This window comes from Microcaecilia unicolor, chromosome 2, assembly GCF_901765095.1.
Source record: "Microcaecilia unicolor chromosome 2, aMicUni1.1, whole genome shotgun sequence".
Classification (NCBI taxonomy): domain Eukaryota; kingdom Metazoa; phylum Chordata; class Amphibia; order Gymnophiona; family Siphonopidae; genus Microcaecilia; species Microcaecilia unicolor.
In genome coordinates this window covers 441575511-441596882 of record NC_044032.1, presented here as the reverse complement: position 1 = coordinate 441596882, position 21372 = coordinate 441575511, and the positions used below count along the sequence as shown (strand labels likewise).

Below are 21372 nucleotides of genomic sequence, written 5' to 3'. Positions count from 1 at the left end.
GTCTTTTGGAAAACAAAGGTAGGTTCGAGGAAGGGGGGGGGGGAGATGCTAGACCACGGCTGAGTGGGTGCCATCTGAGCCCTCGCCTCAGGCGGAAGATTGCCTTGGGCCACCCCTGGCTGCACATATCTCTTGATTATTTACATTGGTAGCAGTGGAGTCTTGCCTTCTTAGATGTACTTAGGAAAATCCACTGCTCATTTCTAGGATAAGCAGCATAAAATTTGTGTTACTCTTTTGGGATCTTTCCAGGTACTTGTAACCTGGATTGGCTACTATTGGAAACAGGATAATGGGCTTGATGGACCTTCAGTCTATCCCAGTATGGCAGTGCTTCTGTTCTTACATATGTTTTTAAGAAGCTTTTAGCATTGGGGCAGCCATGATGAGCTTCTCTGCCCCTGAATGATGTGCCCACCTATTGTTGACTCAAACATTCATGCACCTCTCTAACCAGTATTGTTACTTCCAAGAGGAGCATGCCCATAAAACTCTAGTCAATTACTTTTCATTTATTGTTGATGGGTCTTCTCTATTTTTTTAAATTCTGTATTATGAAAGGAGCTTTAAAAGCTTAGATTGCTACTTATTGGTTACGAGGATATTCCTTCTCTATGCCTCCAAATACACCTCTCTGTATTGCTCTCAGGATCAGCAAAAACTGTTCAAAATATTTTGTCGGTGGACATGTGCTAACAGGGAATACAAAGAACTTAAGTGAATGTGCAATTAGTAATTAGTTGATGAGGAGCACAATGGAGCATCTAAGAAGACACAGACCCCTGGATTCTATATAGGTTGCCCAAATTTTGGTACACAGGGCACATGTTTGTTCAAATTAATTAGTTAATGAGCCATTGACAATCAGTTATTGGTGTTAATTGGCACTACTTTGGATTTACATGTGCATCTGCCTATGTGCTATTCTATAATGCTGCACACCCAAAAAGTCTCATGTGCAGCTCATGGGAGGGTCATGGGCAGATCAGGGACATTCCAAAACTTTAGGCACAGTGTTATAGAATTTGGGGGTTGTACACCCAACCAGATTTCAGTAGGCATAAATCCTCTTGCCCAAAGTTGAACGTGGGAATTGGCACTAAGCATTATTTTATAAAGGGTGCTTGGTGTGGAGTGCCCTTTATAGAATATGAGTTTAACATGGATCTTTCTGGTACTTAAATTAGATGTCATTTACTGAATCCGGTCCAGAAGGTTTTTTGAGCGAGGAAAAACATTTTAGGATTACTGCAGTGATAGCATTCCCAAAGAGTCAACTAGCAAGGACCCTGCGGCAGTGGATGTTTTTGCTGCATGCTGAGGCCCTTTTTACTGCAACGGGTTAAAAGGGTGCAAAAATACGTGGCCATGCAGTAAGATTGCTCTTCCTGCATAGCCACACGAGGGGGAGTGCTTAACTCCACCCACTGAAGTGGTTTTAAGGGCTCCTGCGCTAAACCAGCGGTAACCAGGCAGCAAACAGTTCTGCTCGATTACCCTGGGTAACCACCGCACAAATAAAATTGAGCCCTATTTTCCCCAGCACAGGAAATGGCACGCACTGGGGCTAGAACTACCACTGGTGCCTGCATTGGGCCGGTGGTAGCTTCAAACTGGCAGCTTTGTAAAAAGGATCCTGAACAAACTGATCTTTAAGTATGTTTTCCTTCATTCTGTAGCTTACATACTTGCATAGATGCCATTAAATAGACCATACATAACAACTACGGTTCTTGGTACAGAAGGTGAGCTCCTGCAGAGAGGTTGTAAAGATGGTGAATTAGAGCCTTCACAGGTAGAACCCCTAGGTAGATGCAACAATTCACTTCACACACTAGGTTGGGAACTTGCATTTATTGAGGTAGTAATTATAAATCAAATAATTACTAGTGCAAGTCTTCACACAGATATCACATAACTTAATTACAGTCAGCTGTCCTATTTCTTTGAACAGATAGGTGTTTTATTTCTGTTCATTTTATTTGATTACACACTTTCTATAAATATATCAAAGTGAATTACAGTAATAAAAACTACATTAAAACTGCATCATAAAACCATCATAAACAAAAGCAGAATCACCAAATTACATGGAGTGTATTTATAGGTATGAAGCCCAAGTGTGTACCTATTTTGGAGCCATTCTATAAAGACAATATAGGTGTTTGTGTGTCTTCTAAAACAGCCTCACAAAATGTGCATCAGTTGTAGGTAAAATGCACACATATCCATGTACACCTGCTTGGAATCTGATGTAAATGCATGCATGCAGTGTACATGCATATTCTATAAAATATGTTTACTTTGCAACTCCACCTGTGTTCCATATGAACTCCTGTCCAACAATTCCTGGGGGAACTCTGTGCAAAAGGTTTGAAAATTCTGAAAAATTATGCATTATTTATTTGTAGTGTTTTTGCATATAATTTCTCCATCCTAAGGTTCGAAATGTACTATTTCCCTTTTCAAGCTCCTGCCTCCCCCACCATCCTGCAGTAGCCCAGTGGTACTTCCCCTTTAGCAAGCGGTAAGCCCGCATTGGGCTTACTGCTGCTTTGTAAAAGGGTCCCTAAGTTATTTGCTGTAAATAAGTTTGTACAAGATGGAAGGTTTAAGGAAAAATGAAACTGTCTAGGTGAATATTCAGCCACTGCAGTCAGCTTTATTTTTTTTAAACTTAGCTGCGGTGGTCAAAAAATATCCTAATATACAGCACCACTATCTGGATAGTGACCAGTGCTGAATATCCAAGTGAAGTGGTGTGCACTGGAATTTATGCAGTGACAGTGTTCAGTCTGCTATCCGGATAGTGCCTCTGAATACCCCAGATAGCATCACTTATCTGGGTACTGGTGTTGTTAACTGCATAAGTGCTTTTGAATGTTGACAAGATCATTTTTATAGTGCAATATACCAATTTTAGGGGCCTTTGTATATACATAATATCACTTTAAAGTCCATTTCTGATATGGCCTGAGCTTCTCGCTGTTTAGACACGAAGTGCAATCCTGGGGATCCATTGCAGCGAAACTGTATAGTTACTGCCGAGTTGTGTTATCAGACGAGACCCACTTTGCTGAAAAATATAAGCTTCTAAGCAATCAGCTAGACAAGCTTGGACAAAGTCTTCCAAAGTGCTTTCTGTTTACCACTCTGAACCCTTGGGGGAGGATCAAAGGAGTATTACAAGAGGAGCCAGGCAAAGAAAGAAAGATACTGTCAGTATCACGAATCTATAAATCACAAACACTGTGTGACTCCATGTTTTGTTCAGGGGAAAAAAAAACACCCTATACAGTTTTCTCACATTTCTTTAAACACACTCAGCCTGAGTTTTGTGAAAAGTGCATAACAATTCTTTTAAAACATCCTCCCCAGCCAGTGAGAGAGACCTCTTTCACCCCACTCCCACCTCAACTCAAGCCTCCTCAATACAGCAGGAGCAGGCTCAGAACCAGGGAAATGAGGATTCAAATCCCACTGATGCTCCTTAACCTTGAGCAACTCACTTCAAGCATTAATGCACATTTTGCACTTACAGGGTAATTGGCAGGTGGCCTAGATAGGGAGGAGGGAAGATAGGCACCTATTATAAGTCTATTTGATAAGCACACATAGGAGGCAATTCAATAAGTGGGTACCTCTGTTTAGGTGATCGATGCTGTGGTGAGAGACTATATTCTAAAATAACATCTGGAAACTTGGATTCCATTGTAGAATACTAGCGTAACCTGACATCAATGCAACTAACATTTACACAGCCACATTTACACTAGGTATAGTTCTGACATAACTGCAGTTGCATAAATGTAGTAAGGGCACATGTAACTCACATCGATAGCAAGAGGAGTTTGTATACATCACTCTGGTATTTGTAAGGACTCCACTTCTATAATAGTGTTAGTGCTGGTTTTTTAAAGAAGACGTTGTCTACAGTCTCACTGACGTTCATACACTTGTCTGCAAATATATACCACAGGATAGCCCCCGAGGCAGCCCTTTCTGGGTGAAACACGGCTAGTGTCGGGCGATGCAAGGAGTTTTGCTATTTGCATGAATAAAGTTTGTTTATCTATCACTGATCGGCTATTATCATTTCCAACTCACATAGGGGCCCCTTTACTAAGGCATGTAGGTGCCTACGCACGTCCAACATGCATCAATTTGGAGCTATTGCCCGGCTACCACATGCCCCGGGTGGTAATTCCATTTTTATGCATGTCCGATACACACAGCAAAAAATATTTTTTTTATTTTCTACCATGCGGCACTAACCGGGTGCTAATTATCAGTGTATATGCGCTGACAATTACCGCCCAGTTAACGTATGAGACCTTACCGCTAAGTTAGTGGGTGGTGGTAAGATCTCAGGCACAAAATGGAGGCGTGCCATTTTGCCACACGATCATTTTCAGCCAAAAAAAGGCTTTTTTTACAGGTGCACTGATAAATGGACCTGCGCACGTCCAATACATGCGCCTACAACAGCGCAAGCCATTTTTCAGCACACCTTAGTAAAAGGACCCAATAATTCTGTAAGCTACATGTATAACTGGGTGACCCGCCATTGCTGCCCATGTGTACACCCTCCCTATCCCTCAGATTCTATATATGGCGCCCAAACCTATGTGCTCAATTTGCGTTTGCATTTTAATTGAGTAACAAGCTTGGCTGCAATTAGAAATTGCACGCACATTTTGCCAAGTCCTGTTCTATAAAGATCTGCAGGCAAATCTTTTGGCACACAACTGCAAAGGTTGGTATAGCCATGGGAGGAGCAGGGGCATTCACTTAAGAAGTGCATAGCCATGGGAGGAGCAGGGGCATTCACTAAAGAAGTGCACAGTATTATAGAATTTGGGGGATCTGCACCTAACTTACATGTCAATTCTTACACCAGCTTTCAGTTGGTGTAAACAGCGTGGATCCAGATGCTATGCGCTGTTCTATAAACGGTACGCAACTCAGAGCACCATTTATACAATAGTGCTCCATGTGATTTTTTTTTGGTGCCCAAATTTACTGAATCTATTTGTATGCCACTAATATGCCATTACAGAACAGCACTTGCATACATAAGTATATGCTTACCCATGAAAGTGCTACTATTCTGTAATTTTATGCATGCATGTGGCATGTAAATGTAGAATTGCCCTTATGGGCACCTATGTAAAATACCTGCACAAAAGCTGCTAAAATCAAGGCTATAATGGATTTTCAGGGCCCCTTTTACCAAGCTGCGGCAAAAGGGGGCTGGGGCTGGTGTTGGTGCGTGTTTTACACGCACGCCAGGGCCCCCTTTTACTGCAGCTGGTAAAAGGGAAGTCTCGCCTTCCTGCAGGAAATGGCCATGCAGTAAGTAAAGCACTTGCCATGTGGCCATTTTGGGTGGGAAAACATGCATGTCAGGCAGTTGAACCCCTTGGTCTGATTACAAAAGAAAAGATAAGTAACTTAATTGATAAAAATAAAAGGGTTTGAAATTTAAAAATTAAGAAAATCGGCTGAACCGATGAAGAAGTGGGCGCTAGTTACGTTGCCAGGTTTACATTTTTGGCAATGAGCGCCGCTGAGGTTGCCTTGAAAAATATGAAAATATGAAACTTGTTAATATATGTTTTTGAAAAAATTTTCTTATATGTCTGAGAGCTAGAAAACTCTAAAAACAGTCTGAAGATTTTGCTTTAATTGAATTAATTACTGGACCCAATTTGACTGAGATAGTTGCTAGGATTTATATGGGACTGGTGCACAGTTTTCTAAAATTAGCCACGACTTGGTTTTCATTTTGGGTGGGAGTCATTACCACCACCCATTGAGGTGGTGGTAAGGGCTCCCGCGTTAACCCTGCAGTAACTGGGCAGCATGTGGCACTGCCCAATTACCGCCAGGTACACTCCGGCGCTACTGACGCACTAGGGGTGAGAAGTACTGCCAGGGTGCTGCGGTAGCCTGGTGGTACTTCCTGTATATCCAGCAGTAAGCCCGCATTAGGCTTACCACCGCTTAGTAAAAGGAGCCCTCAATCATTTATTCGGGTTTGGGAAGAGGCACAAATATACTCCCATATTATATAAATAATGGGTAGATATTCAAAGCAATTTAAAGACCAGAAATGGCTTTCGGTTATTTAACTTGCTTGTCCAGGACTAACCAGGCATATTTAGTTGCACTTAACCAGACAGTGCTGCTGAAAATATCCGGTTAGCACCTAAGCCAAAAACAGCAAGGAATGGCAAGTCAAATGCAAAGCACTGATAGGGAAGGCAAAGAGAGACTTTATAAAAAGACTGCCTTGGAGTCAAAAACACATAATAAGAACTTTTTTAGGTATATTAGAAGCAAGAAGCCAGTAAAAGAATTAGCTGGATCACTGGATGGCCGAGGAGCAAAAGGGCCACTCAGAGAGGACAAGGCCATAGTGGAGAGACTAAATGAATTCTTTGCTTTGGTGTTTAATGAGGAAGATGTGGGAGAGATACCCATGCCAGAGGTGGTATTTAATGGTGATGAGTCAATAGAATCAAAACAAATCTCTGTACATAAGTACATAAGTAATGCCACACTGGGAAAAGACCAAGGGTCCATCAAGCCCAGCATCCTGTCCACGGCAGCGGCCAATCCAGGCCAAGGGCACCTGGCGAGCTTCCCAAGAAACCTGGAAAATGTAATGGGGCAATTTGACAAACGAAAGAGTAGCAAATTGCCTGGATCAAATGGTATGCAACCCAGAGTACTAATAGAACTAAAATATGAGCTTGCAGAGCTATCATTAGTAATATGTAATTTATCTTTAAAATCAAGGAAGGTACCAGAAGATTGGAGGGTGGCCAATGTAATGCAAATTTTTAAAAAGAGTTCCAGAGGTGACTTGGAAAATTATAGACCAGTAAGCCTGATATCCATGCTGGGCAAAATTACTGAACATATACAAAGGCATGGATTAACGAAACAAAGCCAACATAGATTTATTTTATTTATTTATTAAGATTTATTTACCGCCTTTTTGAAGGAATTCATTCAAGGTGGTGTACAGCAAGAATAAGCTAGACATAAGCAATAGACAATTACAGCAGTAAAGATATTCAAACAGCAATGCAAAGTATGTCATAGTATGCTACATTACAATGCCAACACAATACACAATACATATTTTAGCCATGGATTTTGGAGCTCATACTTTGGATGGTCCTACTTAGCTGCCTGCTGGCTCCTATTTAGCCAAGGTAAATCTTGCCTCACCAAACTGCTACATTTCTTTGAAGGGGTGAATAAACTTCCGGTAAAGGTAAGCTGGTTGATACTGTGTATTTGGATTTTCAGAAGGCATTTGACAAAGTACCTCATGAATGACTCTTGAGGAAATTAGATTGTCATGGATAGGAGGCAGTGGCCTATTGTGGATTAAGAACTGGTTAAAAGAAAACAAACAGTAGGGTTGAATGATCAATATTCTGAATGGAGAAGGGTAAATACTAGGGGGGGGGTCTTTACTAAAGCTAAGCTAACCTGGGGTTCTTCAGGGGTTTGTGCTGGGAGTGCTACTGTTTAACATATTTATAAAGATCTGGAAATGGGAATAATGAGTGAGAAGATTAAATGTGCTGATGACACCACTAAGGGCCCTGTTTACTAAGGTGTGCTAGTGTTTTTAGCGTGCGCTAATGCTAGAGACACCCATAGGAATATATGGATGTCTCTCACGTTAGTGCACGCTAATTTTTAGTGCATGTTTAAAACGCTAACACGCTTATAGCACAGTTTAGCAAACAGGGCCCTAAGTTGTTCAAAGTTCCCAGATGTCATACTCAGGTCTATCACAGCAGTATGCAGGTCCCTGGAGGAGTTTTAGTGGGTGCAGTGCACGTCAGGCAGGCGGATCCAGGCCCATCCCCCCTACCTGTTATGTTTGTGGAGGAAACAGCGAGCCCTCCAAAACCCACCACAAACCCACTGTACCCCCCTTCACCTGTAAGGGCTATGGTAGTGGTGTACAGTTGTGGGTAGTGGGTTTTAGGGGGGGGTTGGGGGGCTCAGCACACAAGGTAAGGGAGCTGTGTACCTGGGAGCAATTTATGAAGTCCACTGCAGTGCCCCCGTGGGGCACCCGGTTGCTGTCCTGGCATGTCAGGGGGACCAGTGCACTAGAAATGCTGGCTCCTTCCACAACCAAATGGTTTGCAATTGGTCATTTCTGAGATGGACGTCCTTGGTTTCGATTATCGCCGAAAATCAGAAATGACCAGTCTAGGAATGACCATCTCTAAGGATGACCAAATTTCAGGATTTGGGCATCCCTGACCATATTATCAAAACAAAAGATGGACGTCCATCTTGTTTCAAAAATACAGGTTTCCCCGCCCCTGGATGGGAACGTTTTGCGAGGACGTCCTCATCAAAACTTGGATATCCCTTTCGAAAAAGCCCCTCCACACTTCACCTCCTACTGGTCAGTAGTCCACCAACTTGATGATTTTTGAGCTTCATTTCCTCTTGTTTCTGGGATATTTTCACCTCTCCCACTTCCAGGGCTGCATATCGGTTCTTGACATTGAATGAAGGTGGAGTTGGCATGTTAGTTTTACAGGGTCTGGTGATCTGTGTCCAGATTGTGAGCCCTTTGGAGAGAGGTAAATACCTACTGTACCTAACTGTAAATTACTTTTGAACTACTCATAAAAAGGCATGAGCTAAATCTAAGTAAGTATCACACCATTGTAGCATGTTATCAACCTGCTTCTTGCCTAAGAATGGGAAAGGTAAATGGAAGGGATGCCTCTGTGATACAATGGATTGATGTTTTGTGGAATGAGTAGTGAGTTATGAAGGTTAATGAGTGATTGTCTCTCTTCTTTCTGCCCACAGAATAAGATTTTTATTTACCGAGGGAAAGAGTACGAGCGTCGAGAAGACTTTGAAATGAAGCTGCTGACACCCTTTCCCAATGCAGAGAAGCTTAAGACCACCTCTCCACCAGAAATGGAGATCAGGAACTCCCCCGGACAATGTATCCTTCTCTAGTTCCTCATACAGAGTGGGGTACAGCCCATATGTCAGCATCCTGGGTGCAAAAGTATTTTATAGAAGCAGGAACAGCAAATTTATTCCCAATAATCAGCCCATCGGTTTTACAACTTCCTTCAGTTGTAAATTGATTTTGTTCCTGGATTGTGTTCATGTTTAGACCAAACTTTTCTTTTTTTCTTTCCTAGATTCTTTTTGTTGTTGTTTATAGGGACCTGACTATGCCCTCTGGATTCAGGTCACGTTCCAATTTTTTTTTTTTATGGGGCATGATGGCCTCAATTGTGGTGTTCATGTAGTGCTTATACTTTGAATGCCTAGCAACACACCATCACGCAAACTGGGGTAAAATGATCAAATCAAAAGAGCAGTGTAGTTCAAATGAAGGGCCCCCAAACAAAGTCCATTAAAAAGGGGTCATAAGTAGAAGAAACCCACCTCAGAAGATACTAGAGGATCCCCCTCCTTTCCTGGGATCCCTGCCCTACATGGGCTGCTTGGGTGAAATTTATACCACTGGAAAGAACTTGCCAGAGTTTTGATCTGTACTTTCTTTTTCTTAGAAATAAAATAGAAATCATGAACAAGAGAGAGATGTATTTCCCATGCAAGTGTATAGATATTCTGATACGCCAGAGTGTCACTGGAAAAGCAAGTTCTGATTATGACTAGTAAATATGCAGGAAGGAAAAGCAGCAATAAAGCAAAAGGAAATCAGATGCTGTATATTCGATGAGGGGTATGAAACATATTTTTTTTTTTGGCATTTACAAGTTCTGGAAGTTTTGAACTGTCAGCAATCCATGATTATGCCATGAATATGCTATGCCGTGGTTCCTTTCTTTCAGTGGAGGTGATTATGGGTTACCACAGCAACACATGGGATGCTGCTGGACCCCACAGATTGCCTGTAGTTTATAATAGTCTTACTTGTGAGTGCCAAAAATAGAAGACTGTTTTCCCGGCACCTATGCTCCCTTCTGACTTCAAGACTGGCATTTGGCAGGGCTTCACATGCAGGGAAGAATGGCCAGTTAATTCGTCCAGTGTACTATTCCAATTTATAATTTGCTAGAACAGCTATAAAAACTGCTGGAAATACACAATAAGACCCAATTATTACACAACTTTGGAATTGGGACCTTTGACCCTTTAATGAGTAAATTAAACTTAACCATGGCTGTGCTGTATTATAGCAATAAGGATTCTCTTTAGTCCAGGGTGCAGTGCAGGGATCTTAATGAACCCCTCATAGAGGGGTAGTTTTTAGGGATGCATATTGTCAGTGTGCATTTAGTTCCTTAGTGTGTCTTTAAAAATATACTGCATTCAAAATTGATTTTAATGCACACTAACCTACAAATTAATGTATGTTAAGTCAATTAGTGCATATTAAAACACTAATTCGATAAGGTTTTTCTGTAGCATACTCAAGTACTTTCACTATACATACTTTATAGTTTGTCTTTCAAAATTAGCTGAGTATTTTGTATGTGCTTAAGACACGCGCCCCCAGAAGTGCCACTTTTCAACATAGCTAAAATATGTGCACTGACTTTTAGTCAGGCAGAGGGAGAGGTGCAGTTTTCAAACACGATTTGTAGGAGTAACTGGCTTTGACATTTGCCTTTCTGATTACTTGATGAAGCTAGCTTGACATCACATCACTGTAGTAAGCTTTGAGTTTCCTTGTACTGACAAAAGGCTGAAAAGTTTTCATTCCACCTAGGATTAACTTTTCTTTCCTCTTTGCTCTGAGTGTTGAAAAAAACCATGATAAACATTGAAAAGCAGGCTTCCCATGAAAATTCAGCTCCTACGAGACAATCCAAATCAGACAGAGGTCTCTCACTTGCTCTCCCTCATTCCTGTGATCCTCAGATCTTCTCCCACTCCACTTCTGTAGCATCTGCAATCAAGATCTCTCTCATCTCTCCCTGCTGATCCTCTCTCCCCCATCCTCCAAATAATTCATTCCCCCACCCCCACCCCTCCTGCAAGCAGACAACAAGATGATCCCTTGCCAACCAGTGGCCAGCTTCAGTCACATTTTTCTGCTGGCTGGAGGAAGGAAGAGATCTCCAGGATAGATTGTGGAATTAGGGACAAGGAGAAAGGGGAGAGAAGGAGTCCAATTTTTAGTAAGTAAGGATATCAAACCAAAATTTACAAAAAATTACCCCTAATTCAAAACATCACTAGTGGAATCTGTAATAAAATCAGATCTATGCTTATAAGCCTTCCTTCTATTTTGATTCAAACTGTTAGGAGTGACCAGGCTATGGTCACTATCTGAAAAAAACTGAATCCAACACCAGAATTAATATCTTCCTCTATGACAGCTGGATAAGATAACTTCAAGACAGCATAACATCTTGTCTTCACTTTAATAATAATTCTTTAGTCAGAGTTTACAGCATTTTCCTCAGAACTAACATCAGGTGACTTATTAATCATTCAGCATCAACCCCTGCAGTAAAAGAAATTAGTTGCCTCTCTTAAACAAACCAGCACTTAAATATATAGTGAAATCTAATATCATATCAAATACATCAAACCAATGCTCTCTGGATGTGCAGAAAGTGCTAAACTGAAGAGCCCAGTGCAGTCATAGCTAGAGATACAGTATATTTGTTTGTACAAATTACTACAGTATACCCAGTGCGGTTTTTTCTAGCAAAAAAGGTGCCGGTACTCAAATGCTAAGCCACCCTTCAAGGGTGGGGTGATCACTGAGGGACCCACCCCACAATAGCCAGGCCCCCTGCAACCAGTCACAGAATCTATGACAAGGCAGAATTTGAGTGCAGAGCCTGAGCTCTGTCATTAAAATATGAGGACCATGGGTCAATTTTAGCATACAATGGAAAAGGTGCCGGTACTCAGTACCCCCTCAAAAAAAGCCCTGACAGTACCGTATCTCTATATATAAAAGGCACCACCAATATTCTAAATGAAGCCTCCAGCCGGAAGTGTGAAGGGGGAGAGATGTCTGGTTTCCCCATGAGTGTCTGCCCCGCCCTCGCTCTCTCTGTAACACAAACAGTGAAGGAAAACACAGCAAAGCACGAAATCAAATCGCTCTCTCTGTAACAGTGAAGGACTCAGAGGGGGGAGGGGAGAGAGGGCAGAAGCCCTCACTATCTCTGTAACACAAACACAGCACAGCAGGAAACTTAACACTGAAGGACTCGACTCCGAGGGGGGGAGGGGACAGAGAGCACAGGGGAAGGGAGAGAGGGCAGAGGGCAGGGACACACACACTCCCACATGCACACAGAAGAAAATATTGCTAGCCCCCGTTTCATTTGCATCAGAAACGGGGCTTTTTTACTAATATCTCGATAATTCCAAAAGGCATAGTTACATTTTTTAAAAAGGTGTGCATGGAGGAGTAGCCTAGTGGTTAGTACAGTGGACTTTGATCCTGGGGGAACTGGGTTTGAGTTCCACCGCAGCTCCTTGTGATCCTGGGCAAATCACTTAACCCTCCATTGCCCCAGGTACCAAAACTTAGCTTGTGAGCCCTCTAGGGACAGCAAACATACCTGTATATAATGTGTAAAGCACTGCATACATCTAGTAGCGCTATAGAAATGATTAGTAGTATCAGGGGTTTTTAAAGGTGGGGGGGAATTAATACATATAAATATACAGTGGGGGAAATAAGTATTTGATCCCTTGCTGATTTTGTAAGTTTGCCCACTGACAAAGACATGAGCAGCCCATAATTGAAGGGTAGGTTATTGGTAACAGTGAGAGATAGCACATCACAAATTAAATCCGGAAAATCACATTGTGGAAAGTATATGAATTTATTTGCATTCTGCAGAGGGAAATAAGTATTTGATCCCCCACCAACCAGTAAGAGATCTGGCCCCTACAGACCAGGTAGATGCTCCAAATCAACTCGTTACCTGCATGACAGACAGCTGTCGGCAATGGTCACCTGTATGAAAGACACCTGTCCACAGACTCAGTGAATCAGTCAGACTCTAACCTCTACAAAATGGCCAAGAGCAAGGAGCTGTCTAAGGATGTCAGGGACAAGATCATACACCTGCACAAGGCTGGAATGGGCTACAAAACCATCAGTAAGACGCTGGGCGAGAAGGAGACAACTGTTGGTGCCATAGTAAGAAAATGGAAGAAGTACAAAATGACTGTCAATCGACAAAGATCTGGGGCTCCACGCAAAATCTCACCTCGTGGGGTATCCTTGATCATGAGGAAGGTTAGAAATCAGCCTACAACTACAAGGGGGGAACTTGTCAATGATCTCAAGGCAGCTGGGACCACTGTCACCACGAAAACCATTGGTAACACATTACGACATAACGGATTGCAATCCTGCAGTGCCCGCAAGGTCCCCCTGCTCCGGAAGGCACATGTGACGGCCCGTCTGAAGTTTGCCAGTGAACACCTGGATGATGAGTGATTGGGAGAAGGTGCTGTGGTCAGATGAGACAAAAATTGAGCTCTTTGGCATGAACTCAACTCGCCGTGTTTGGAGGAAGAGAAATGCTGCCTATGACCCAAAGAACACCGTCCCCACTGTCAAGCATGGAGGTGGAAATGTTATGTTTTGGGGGTGTTTCTCTGCTAAGGGCACAGGACTACTTCACCGCATCAATGGGAGAATGGATGGGGCCATGTACCGTACAATTCTGAGTGACAACCTCCTTCCCTCCGCCAGGGCCTTAAAAATGGGTCGTGGCTGGGTCTTCCAGCACGACAATGACCCAAAACATACAGCCAAGGCAACAAAGGAGTGGCTCAGGAAGAAGCACATTAGGGTCATGGAGTGGCCTAGCCAGTCACCAGACCTTAATCCCATTGAAAACTTATGGAGGGAGCTGAAGCTGCGAGTTGCCAAGCGACAGCCCAGAACTCTTAATGATTTAGAGATGATCTGCAAAGAGGAGTGGACCAAAATTCCTCCTGACATGTGTGCAAACCTCATCATCAACTACAGAAGACGTCTGACCGCTGTGCTTGCCAACAAGGGTTTTGCCACCAAATATTAGGTCTTGTTTGCCAGAGGGATTAAATACTTATTTCCCTCTGCAGAATGCAAATAAATTCATATACTTTCCACAATGTGATTTTCCGGATTTAATTTGTGATGTGCTATCTCTCACTGTTACCAATAACCTACCCTTCAATTATGGGCTGCTCATGTCTTTGTCAGTGGGCAAACTTACAAAATCAGCAAGGGATCAAATACTTATTTCCCCCACTGTAACCATAGGCGCTGACTCCGTGGATGCTGTGGGTGCTCGAGCACCTCCAATGTTTTGACCCGCCGGAAGTTCCCAGTCAGCTTGACTTGCCCGCCCTCTTCTCCCTCAACAGTCCTCCGCCCACGCCTTCCTGCGTGCCGCCCAGAATTTAAAACTCATCTTACCTCGGGGGCCAGGCAGCAGCAGTGAAAGGCAAGCAGGCTCGGCGCTTCAGCCTTCCCTTTTCTCTCAGCTCTGGTCCCGCCCTTGCGGAAACAGGAAATGAGGGCGGCACACAGGAAGGCGAGGGCGGAGGACTGTTGTGGGAGAAGAGGTCGGGCTGGGGTTGGGACTGGCACTCGGAGGAGAGGGAGGGGAGCCTGGAACTCGGAGGAGAGGAAGGGTGGAGAGGAGGGGGGGGGAGAGGAGGGCGAGGGGGAAATGCACCACCTATAAAAAGAAAAAAAATTTCAGCACCCCCAATCATTGTGAAAAGTTGGCTCCTATGATGATAACATTGTATGCTTTCTCCACTCCTTCTTTGTAAGGTCCCTCCTTTAAGATGGACTTGTATTCCCTATGAGCTAGGTGGATTTCCTTGATTCTTCTGCTTTGCAGATATCCAGTGCTTCACTGTGCAGCCGGTGCTGGAGGAGCAGGAGTGCTTCAAGAATAAATGTGTCCCTGAGCAGATTTTGAAGTACGTAGTCACTCTTTTCACATTCACCAAGGCGATCTGTCACTCTCCTTTAACTACCACCCTCCTCCTCTAATTTTTGTGGGTTTTTCTTTTTTTTTTTTTTGTCCCTCATATTTTCTCTTTCTTTAGTATAGTTTTGCCTCCTTCCCTCTACAATCAGTCCAGATGTGCGGAGGTCCAGTGCTTGCACAAGCTGGAAGAAAAACCTCCAAGACTGTATCTTTCATACTCTGGTCAAAAGAACAGTGCTTAGCTCTCCTGTTCACAGTTGTCCACCCTCCCAGCCCTCATCCTTTTCACACCTAGCCACAAATTCATGGCCTCTGCAAAGCGCTTAAATAACTGTTTCCCTGGTCAGGCGTAAATTTTCCTCTTTAGGACTGTTAGGCACAACAGGAGTCCCCCTCTAAGAATAGGATGACCAAGGGGAGTCACCTCCTCCCCCAAAAAGCACCACAGTGAAAGCGGTGCCACTCTATATGGTGGTCCTCTGTCTCAAATACTGTTCTCCTTGAGCACCATCAATCCTTGGACCTGTCCCTTAGAGGCACAGGGGGAGGCTGGTAGCAATTTTACAGCACTCCAAATGAGGCAGACTGGCTTCTGTGTCCTTAAGCAGGCAGGTCAGGTGGTATTTCTGCCGCTCAAGATGAGTACTGCTTAGAAGAAATGCCACCAAGACAGAGGAAGAGGCACACCTTCCAGCACGGCACACCCTAGTCAGCTGCTTGCACTGAATGACTTAATTTAATGTAATTTAAAATATAAGCTGCAATATCCAATAAGCTTAAAGCAGTAGTTACAAACCACACAACGTAATTCAATAAAATACTGTGAGAAATCCAGCTAGGCACCTGCTTTCAACTTTCTGTCTTCTCCTCCTTGAACATAAAACTAGAGATATGATGAACTTTGAGCTAGAAATATGATGAACCTTGTGGCTGTCTCATCCTGTAGTCTGGACTCTGCTCCCTTGATCTGCTTCATTTGAAGCTCTGATCCAACAACCTTCTGACACCAGTCTACATTCCCTGCAGCTCTGCAGGTATACTTATCTTTTTTATTTATTATTTGCAAACACAGGCCCACACAGCCTCTTTTTTGCACTCCCATTTCTTAAAATTCATTATTCATGAGTTGTTTTATGTGATTTTGCGTTACAGCAGCTTATGAATAATAAATTTAAAGAAACTTTTGCAAGTAGCAGACTATTGGATGAAAGTTAGCTTCATAAAGAACCTGAATTTTGTAAATTTTCACAAACGGGTGCTTTTTGAAGCAACATCCTGGGTTTTGTGTTACTACGCTTTTAGTGATTCAGATAAATGATAGAGAAAAATGATACAGAAAAAATCTTTTGAGACTGTTTTTGGTGTGCCACATAACATTTTGAAATGAAGTGATAATGACGTTGAATCTTTAGGAGACGTGGATGATTTTTGTGGGAAATTTATGGGATATTTAGACATATTGTTTTTTACTTGAAAATAGTCACATTATGTACACAATAGGAGACCCGATGATGGTGTAAATGAACACACGGGCATACTAATTATTCAGGAGACTGTATTGATTGTTTCAACCCAGGAGATTAAGGTTAATGGTGTGAGGAGGGTTATAGAACACTGCTCCTCACCCTTAAGAATAGTCCCTCAGATAGCCTGAGCCACCTTAAGAACACTAGTCTCACCCCAGGAGGAAGTGAGCCAGGAAGGGTAGAGTCAAAACCAGGAAGTATAAAGGACAGGGCCAGACTGAGGTTAAGGAGGACCAGGGAAGGAGGAATAGAAGCCATAGCATACGCCACTACAACTTACGTTTAATGATAGTGACCTGGCTGAGGTATGCCACTTTCGTTTCCTGTTTGAGACTTGCAAGCCTTGCTCCAAGGTCTGGCTGGCGCCAGACTCTAGAACTCGGAGAAGAACTGAGGACTTACAGTCTGTGTTTGGGGCGTAGCAGCCCCACCAGTGACTGACTGTGTTCTGGGCCTACCAGCCAGAGACCTGCTTAAGACTGTGCTTCTTAAATTACAGAGGCGTTTTACCTTGTGTTCCTGGCCCTGTGACATAACAGGCCTCAGGATTCAATTAAATAAACACTTGTTTTCATTTATATCCCTTTGTCTGGCTGTGTTATTTCACAGGCCTATCTTGCAGAAATATTGCTAGTAATATGTATTTTACCCTTAAAATTAACCATGGTACTGGAAGATTGGAGAGTGGCCAATGTAACACCGATTTTTAAAAAAGGTTCCAGATGTGATCTGTGAAATTATAGACCAGTGAGTCTGACGTTGGTGCCAGGCAAAATGGTACAGACTATTATAAAGAACAACATTACAGAGCATATTTATAAGCGTGGATAAATGAGACAAAGCCAACATGGATTTAGTGAAAGGAAACCTTGCCTCACCAATCTACTACATTTCTTAGATGGGGTGAACAAAGATGCGGATAAAGGTGAGCCGGTTGATATTATGTATCTGGATTTTCAAAAAACATTTGACAAAGTATCTCATGAAAGACTCCAGAGGAAATTGGAGAGTCATGGAATAGGAGATAGTGTTCTATTGTGGATTAAAGACTGGTTACAAGATAGAAAAGAGCGAGTAGGGTTAAATGGTCAGTATTCTCAATAGAGAATAGTGGGGTTCCTTTGGGGTCTGTGCTGGGACCTCGGCTTTTTAACATATTTATAAATGATTTAGAGATGGAAGTAACTAGTGAGGTAATTAAATTTGCTGATGACACGTGAAGGGGCATAATCGAACGAGGGGCACCCAAGTTTTCCTGAGGGCATCCTCGCAGGACGTCCCGGCGAAGGGGCAGGGAAACCTTAACCAGGGTGGGACCAGGCTGCTGGCGTCAACATTTAAAAAGAAACTACAACAGCTTTTAAACTAGAAGCAGGGGGAAGACCGACAGTCACTCAAAAGCGCATGGTTCAGGATGAGGTATCTTTTGAGGATATCACCCAAACAGGGAAGAATAGCTTCCTTGTAAGTAAGGATGCCAAAGAAACCGTAGTGAATCAGTTGGCCTTAAGTAAAATTAATAACCAGACAGAAGATAACATATTAATAATGCTAAGTATTAAACGTGATATAAAACTGAGTGACAAGCATGCATTGAAATGTCTATACGCAAATGCAAGGAGCCTGAGACATAAGATGGGAGAGCTGGAATACATTGCACACAATGAAAAATTGTATATTATAGGCATCTCTGAGACCTGATGGAAGGAAGATAACCAGTGGGACACAGTCATACCGGGCTACAAATTATATCGTTCTGATAGGGTAGATAGGATTGGAGGAGGGGCAGCACTGTATATTAATGAGAAGCTTGACTCAGATAGGCTGCAAATATTGCAGGATACAAAACCCCTATTGGAATCTTTGTGGATTGAAATTCCACGTGAAAAGGGAAAAAAATGGTGATAGGACTGTACTACCATCCGCCTGGCCAGGACGAGCAGACGGACGCAGCAATGTCAAAGGAAATTAGGGAAGCGAATAAAATGGGCAATGTAATAATAATGGGTGATTTCAATTATCCGGATATAGACTGGGTTAATGTAACATCGGTACACGCTAGGGAGATAAAATTTCTTGATGAAATCAAGGACAGTTTCAGGGAACAGCTGGTTCAGGAGCCGACGAGAGAAGGAAAAATACTAGACTTAGTCATTAGTGGAACCCATGATCTGGTGCAGGGGGTAACGGTGCGAGAGCCGCTTGATAACAGTGATCATAATATGATCAGTTTTGATATTGGCTTTGAAGTAAGTGATCTTAGGAAATCAAATACACTAGCGTTTAACTTTAGAAAAGGAGATTACGATAAAATGAGAAGAACGGTGAAAAAAGACTGAAAGGAGCAGCTCACAGGGTAAAAAACACCATCCTAGAGGTACAGGACAAATATATTCCGCGCGTTAGAAAAAGAGGAAAAAAGACCAAACGTCAGCCAGCGTGGCTAAACAGTAAGGTAAAGGAAGCCATTAGAGCCAAAAAACAATCCTTCAGAAAATGGAGAAGAGAACCGACTGAAAATAATAAGATAAAACATAAGGAATGCCGAGCCAAATGCAAAGTGGAGATAAGGAGGGCAAAAAAGGACTTTGAAAAAAAGTTAGCGTAAACACATAGTAAAAATATTTTTAGATACATGAAAAGCAGGAAGCCGGCCAAAGAATTGGTTGGGCCGCTGGATGACGGTGGTGTTAAAGGGGCGATCATGGAAGGCAAAGCCGTAGCGGAGAAGTTAAATGAATTCTTTGCTTCGGTCTTCACCGAGGAGGATTAGGGAGGGACACCGGTGCTGAGAAGGGTATTTGAAGTGGGCAAGACAGAGAAACTAAACAAATTCTCTGTAAACTTGGAGGATGTAATGGGTCGGTTCTGCAAACTGAAGAGTAGTAAATCACCAGGGCTGGATGGTATTCATCCAAGAGTATTAATAGAACTGAAAAATGAACTTGTAGAGCTACTGTTAGTAATATGCAATCTATCCCTAAAATCAGGTGAGGTACCAGAAGACTGGAGGGTGGCCAATGTGACGCCGATTTTTAAAAAAGGTTCCAGAGGAGATCCGGGAAATTATAGACCGGTGAGTCTGACGTTGGTGCCGGGCAAAATAGTAGAGGCTATTATTAAGAATAAAATTATAGAGCACATACAAAAACATGGGCTCATGAGACAAATTGCCTCACCAATCTACTTCATTTTTTTGAGGGGGTGAACAAACATATGGACAGTGGGGAGCCGGTGGATATTGTGTATCTGGATTTTCAGAAGGCGTTCGACAAAGTGCCTCATGAAAGACTCCAGAGGAAACTGGAGAGTCATGGGATCTGAGGTAGGGTATTATTGTGGATTAAGAGCTGGTTAAAAGATAGGAAGCAGAGAGTAGGGTTGAATGGTCAGTATTCACAATGGAGAAGGGTAGTCCCTCAGGAGTCTGTGCTGGGACTGCTGCTTTTTAACATATTTATAAATGACCTAGTGATGGGAGTAACTAGTGAGGTAATTAAATTCACAGATGACACAAAGTTATTCAGGGCCGTCAAGTCACAGGAGGAGTGTGAAAGATTACAGGAGGACCTCGCGAGACTAGGAGATTGGGCGTCCAAGTGGCAGATGAAGTTCAATGTTGACAAGTGCAAAGTGATGCATGTGGGAAAGAGGAACCCGAATTACAGCTATGTCATGCAAGGTTCCGCGTTAGGAGTTACAGACCTAGAAAGGGATCTGGGAGTCATCGTTGATAAGACGTTGAAAACTTCTGCTCAGTGTGCTGCGGCAGCTAAGAAAGCCTACAGAATGTTGAGTATTATTAAGAAAGGGATAGAAAACAAACACGAGGCTGTAATAATGCCGTTGTATCACTCCATGGTGAGACCACACCTCGAGTATTGTGTTCAGTTCTGGTCGCCGCACCTCAAAAAAGATATAAAGGAATTGGAGAAGGTGCAGAGAAGGGCGACGAAAATGGTAAAAGGGATGGGAGGACTTCCCTATGAGGAAAGGCTAAGACGGTTAGGGCTCTTCAACTTGGAGAAGAGGCGGCTGAGGAGTGATATGATAGAAGTCTACAAGATAATGAGTGGAATGGAGCGTGACATGAAGTGTTTGTTTACACTTTCTAACAATAATAGAACCAGGAAACATAAGATGAAGCTAGAATGTAGTAGATTTAAAACAAATAGGAGAAAGTTTTTCTTTACTCAACGCGTAGTTAGACTCTGGAACTCGTTGCCGGAGAATGTAGTGACAGCAGTTGGCCTTGCTGAGTTTAAAGGGGGTTTGGACAGATTCCTGAAGGAAAAGTCCGTTGAACATTATTAATTTAAATTTTTGTTTTGTTTTGGGGGGTTTTCCGGGTTCTTGAGGCCTGGATTGGCCACTGTCGGATGCTGGGCTTGATGGACCCTTGGTCTTTCCCCAGTATGGCAGTACTTATGTTCTTACTAGAAAAAAAGGCCCGTTTCCAAAACCAATGAAACGGGCGCTAGCATGTGGGGTTTTTTTTGTGTGTGTGTGTGTGTGTATGTGTCACAGAGTTATTTTGTGTGTGTGTGTGTGTGTGTGTGAGGGTTTGAGGGTGGGGTGTGTGTGCAGGTTGTTGATGTGTGTCTTTTTTTTTTTGTTTGTTTTTTTTGCTTGGGGGGTTGGGGGATGTGCTGTGCTATGCTGGCAAAGTGGGATGGATTGGTGTGTGGCTTTGAGGGTGTGTGTCTGTTGTATTGTGTGTGTGTGGTTTTGTCTGTCAAGGAGGTTTGTGGAGGGGGGTCTTTCTGTTGGTGAAATGTAAATGTGGTTGTAGGGGGGTCAGCCTTTGCTGAGTGGTGGATTGTTTTTTCCGGTTTTTTTTTTTTTTTTGTGTTGTGCTGAGGCAGCAGTGTTGTTTTAGATGGGCGGAA

At 42.9% G+C, this 21372-nt stretch overlaps 1 protein-coding gene across 1 annotated transcript in view; it reads left to right on the top strand.

Moving 5' to 3' along the window:
• LOC115461208 (dedicator of cytokinesis protein 2-like) overlaps window positions 1–21372 on the top strand; it is a 1592043-nt gene that overhangs the window by 1471157 nt on the left and 99514 nt on the right. Inside the window, 2 exon segments of the mRNA XM_030190877.1 lie at window positions 8866–9007; window positions 14865–14946. Coding sequence (XP_030046737.1) covers window positions 8866–9007; window positions 14865–14946 — 224 coding nt within the window.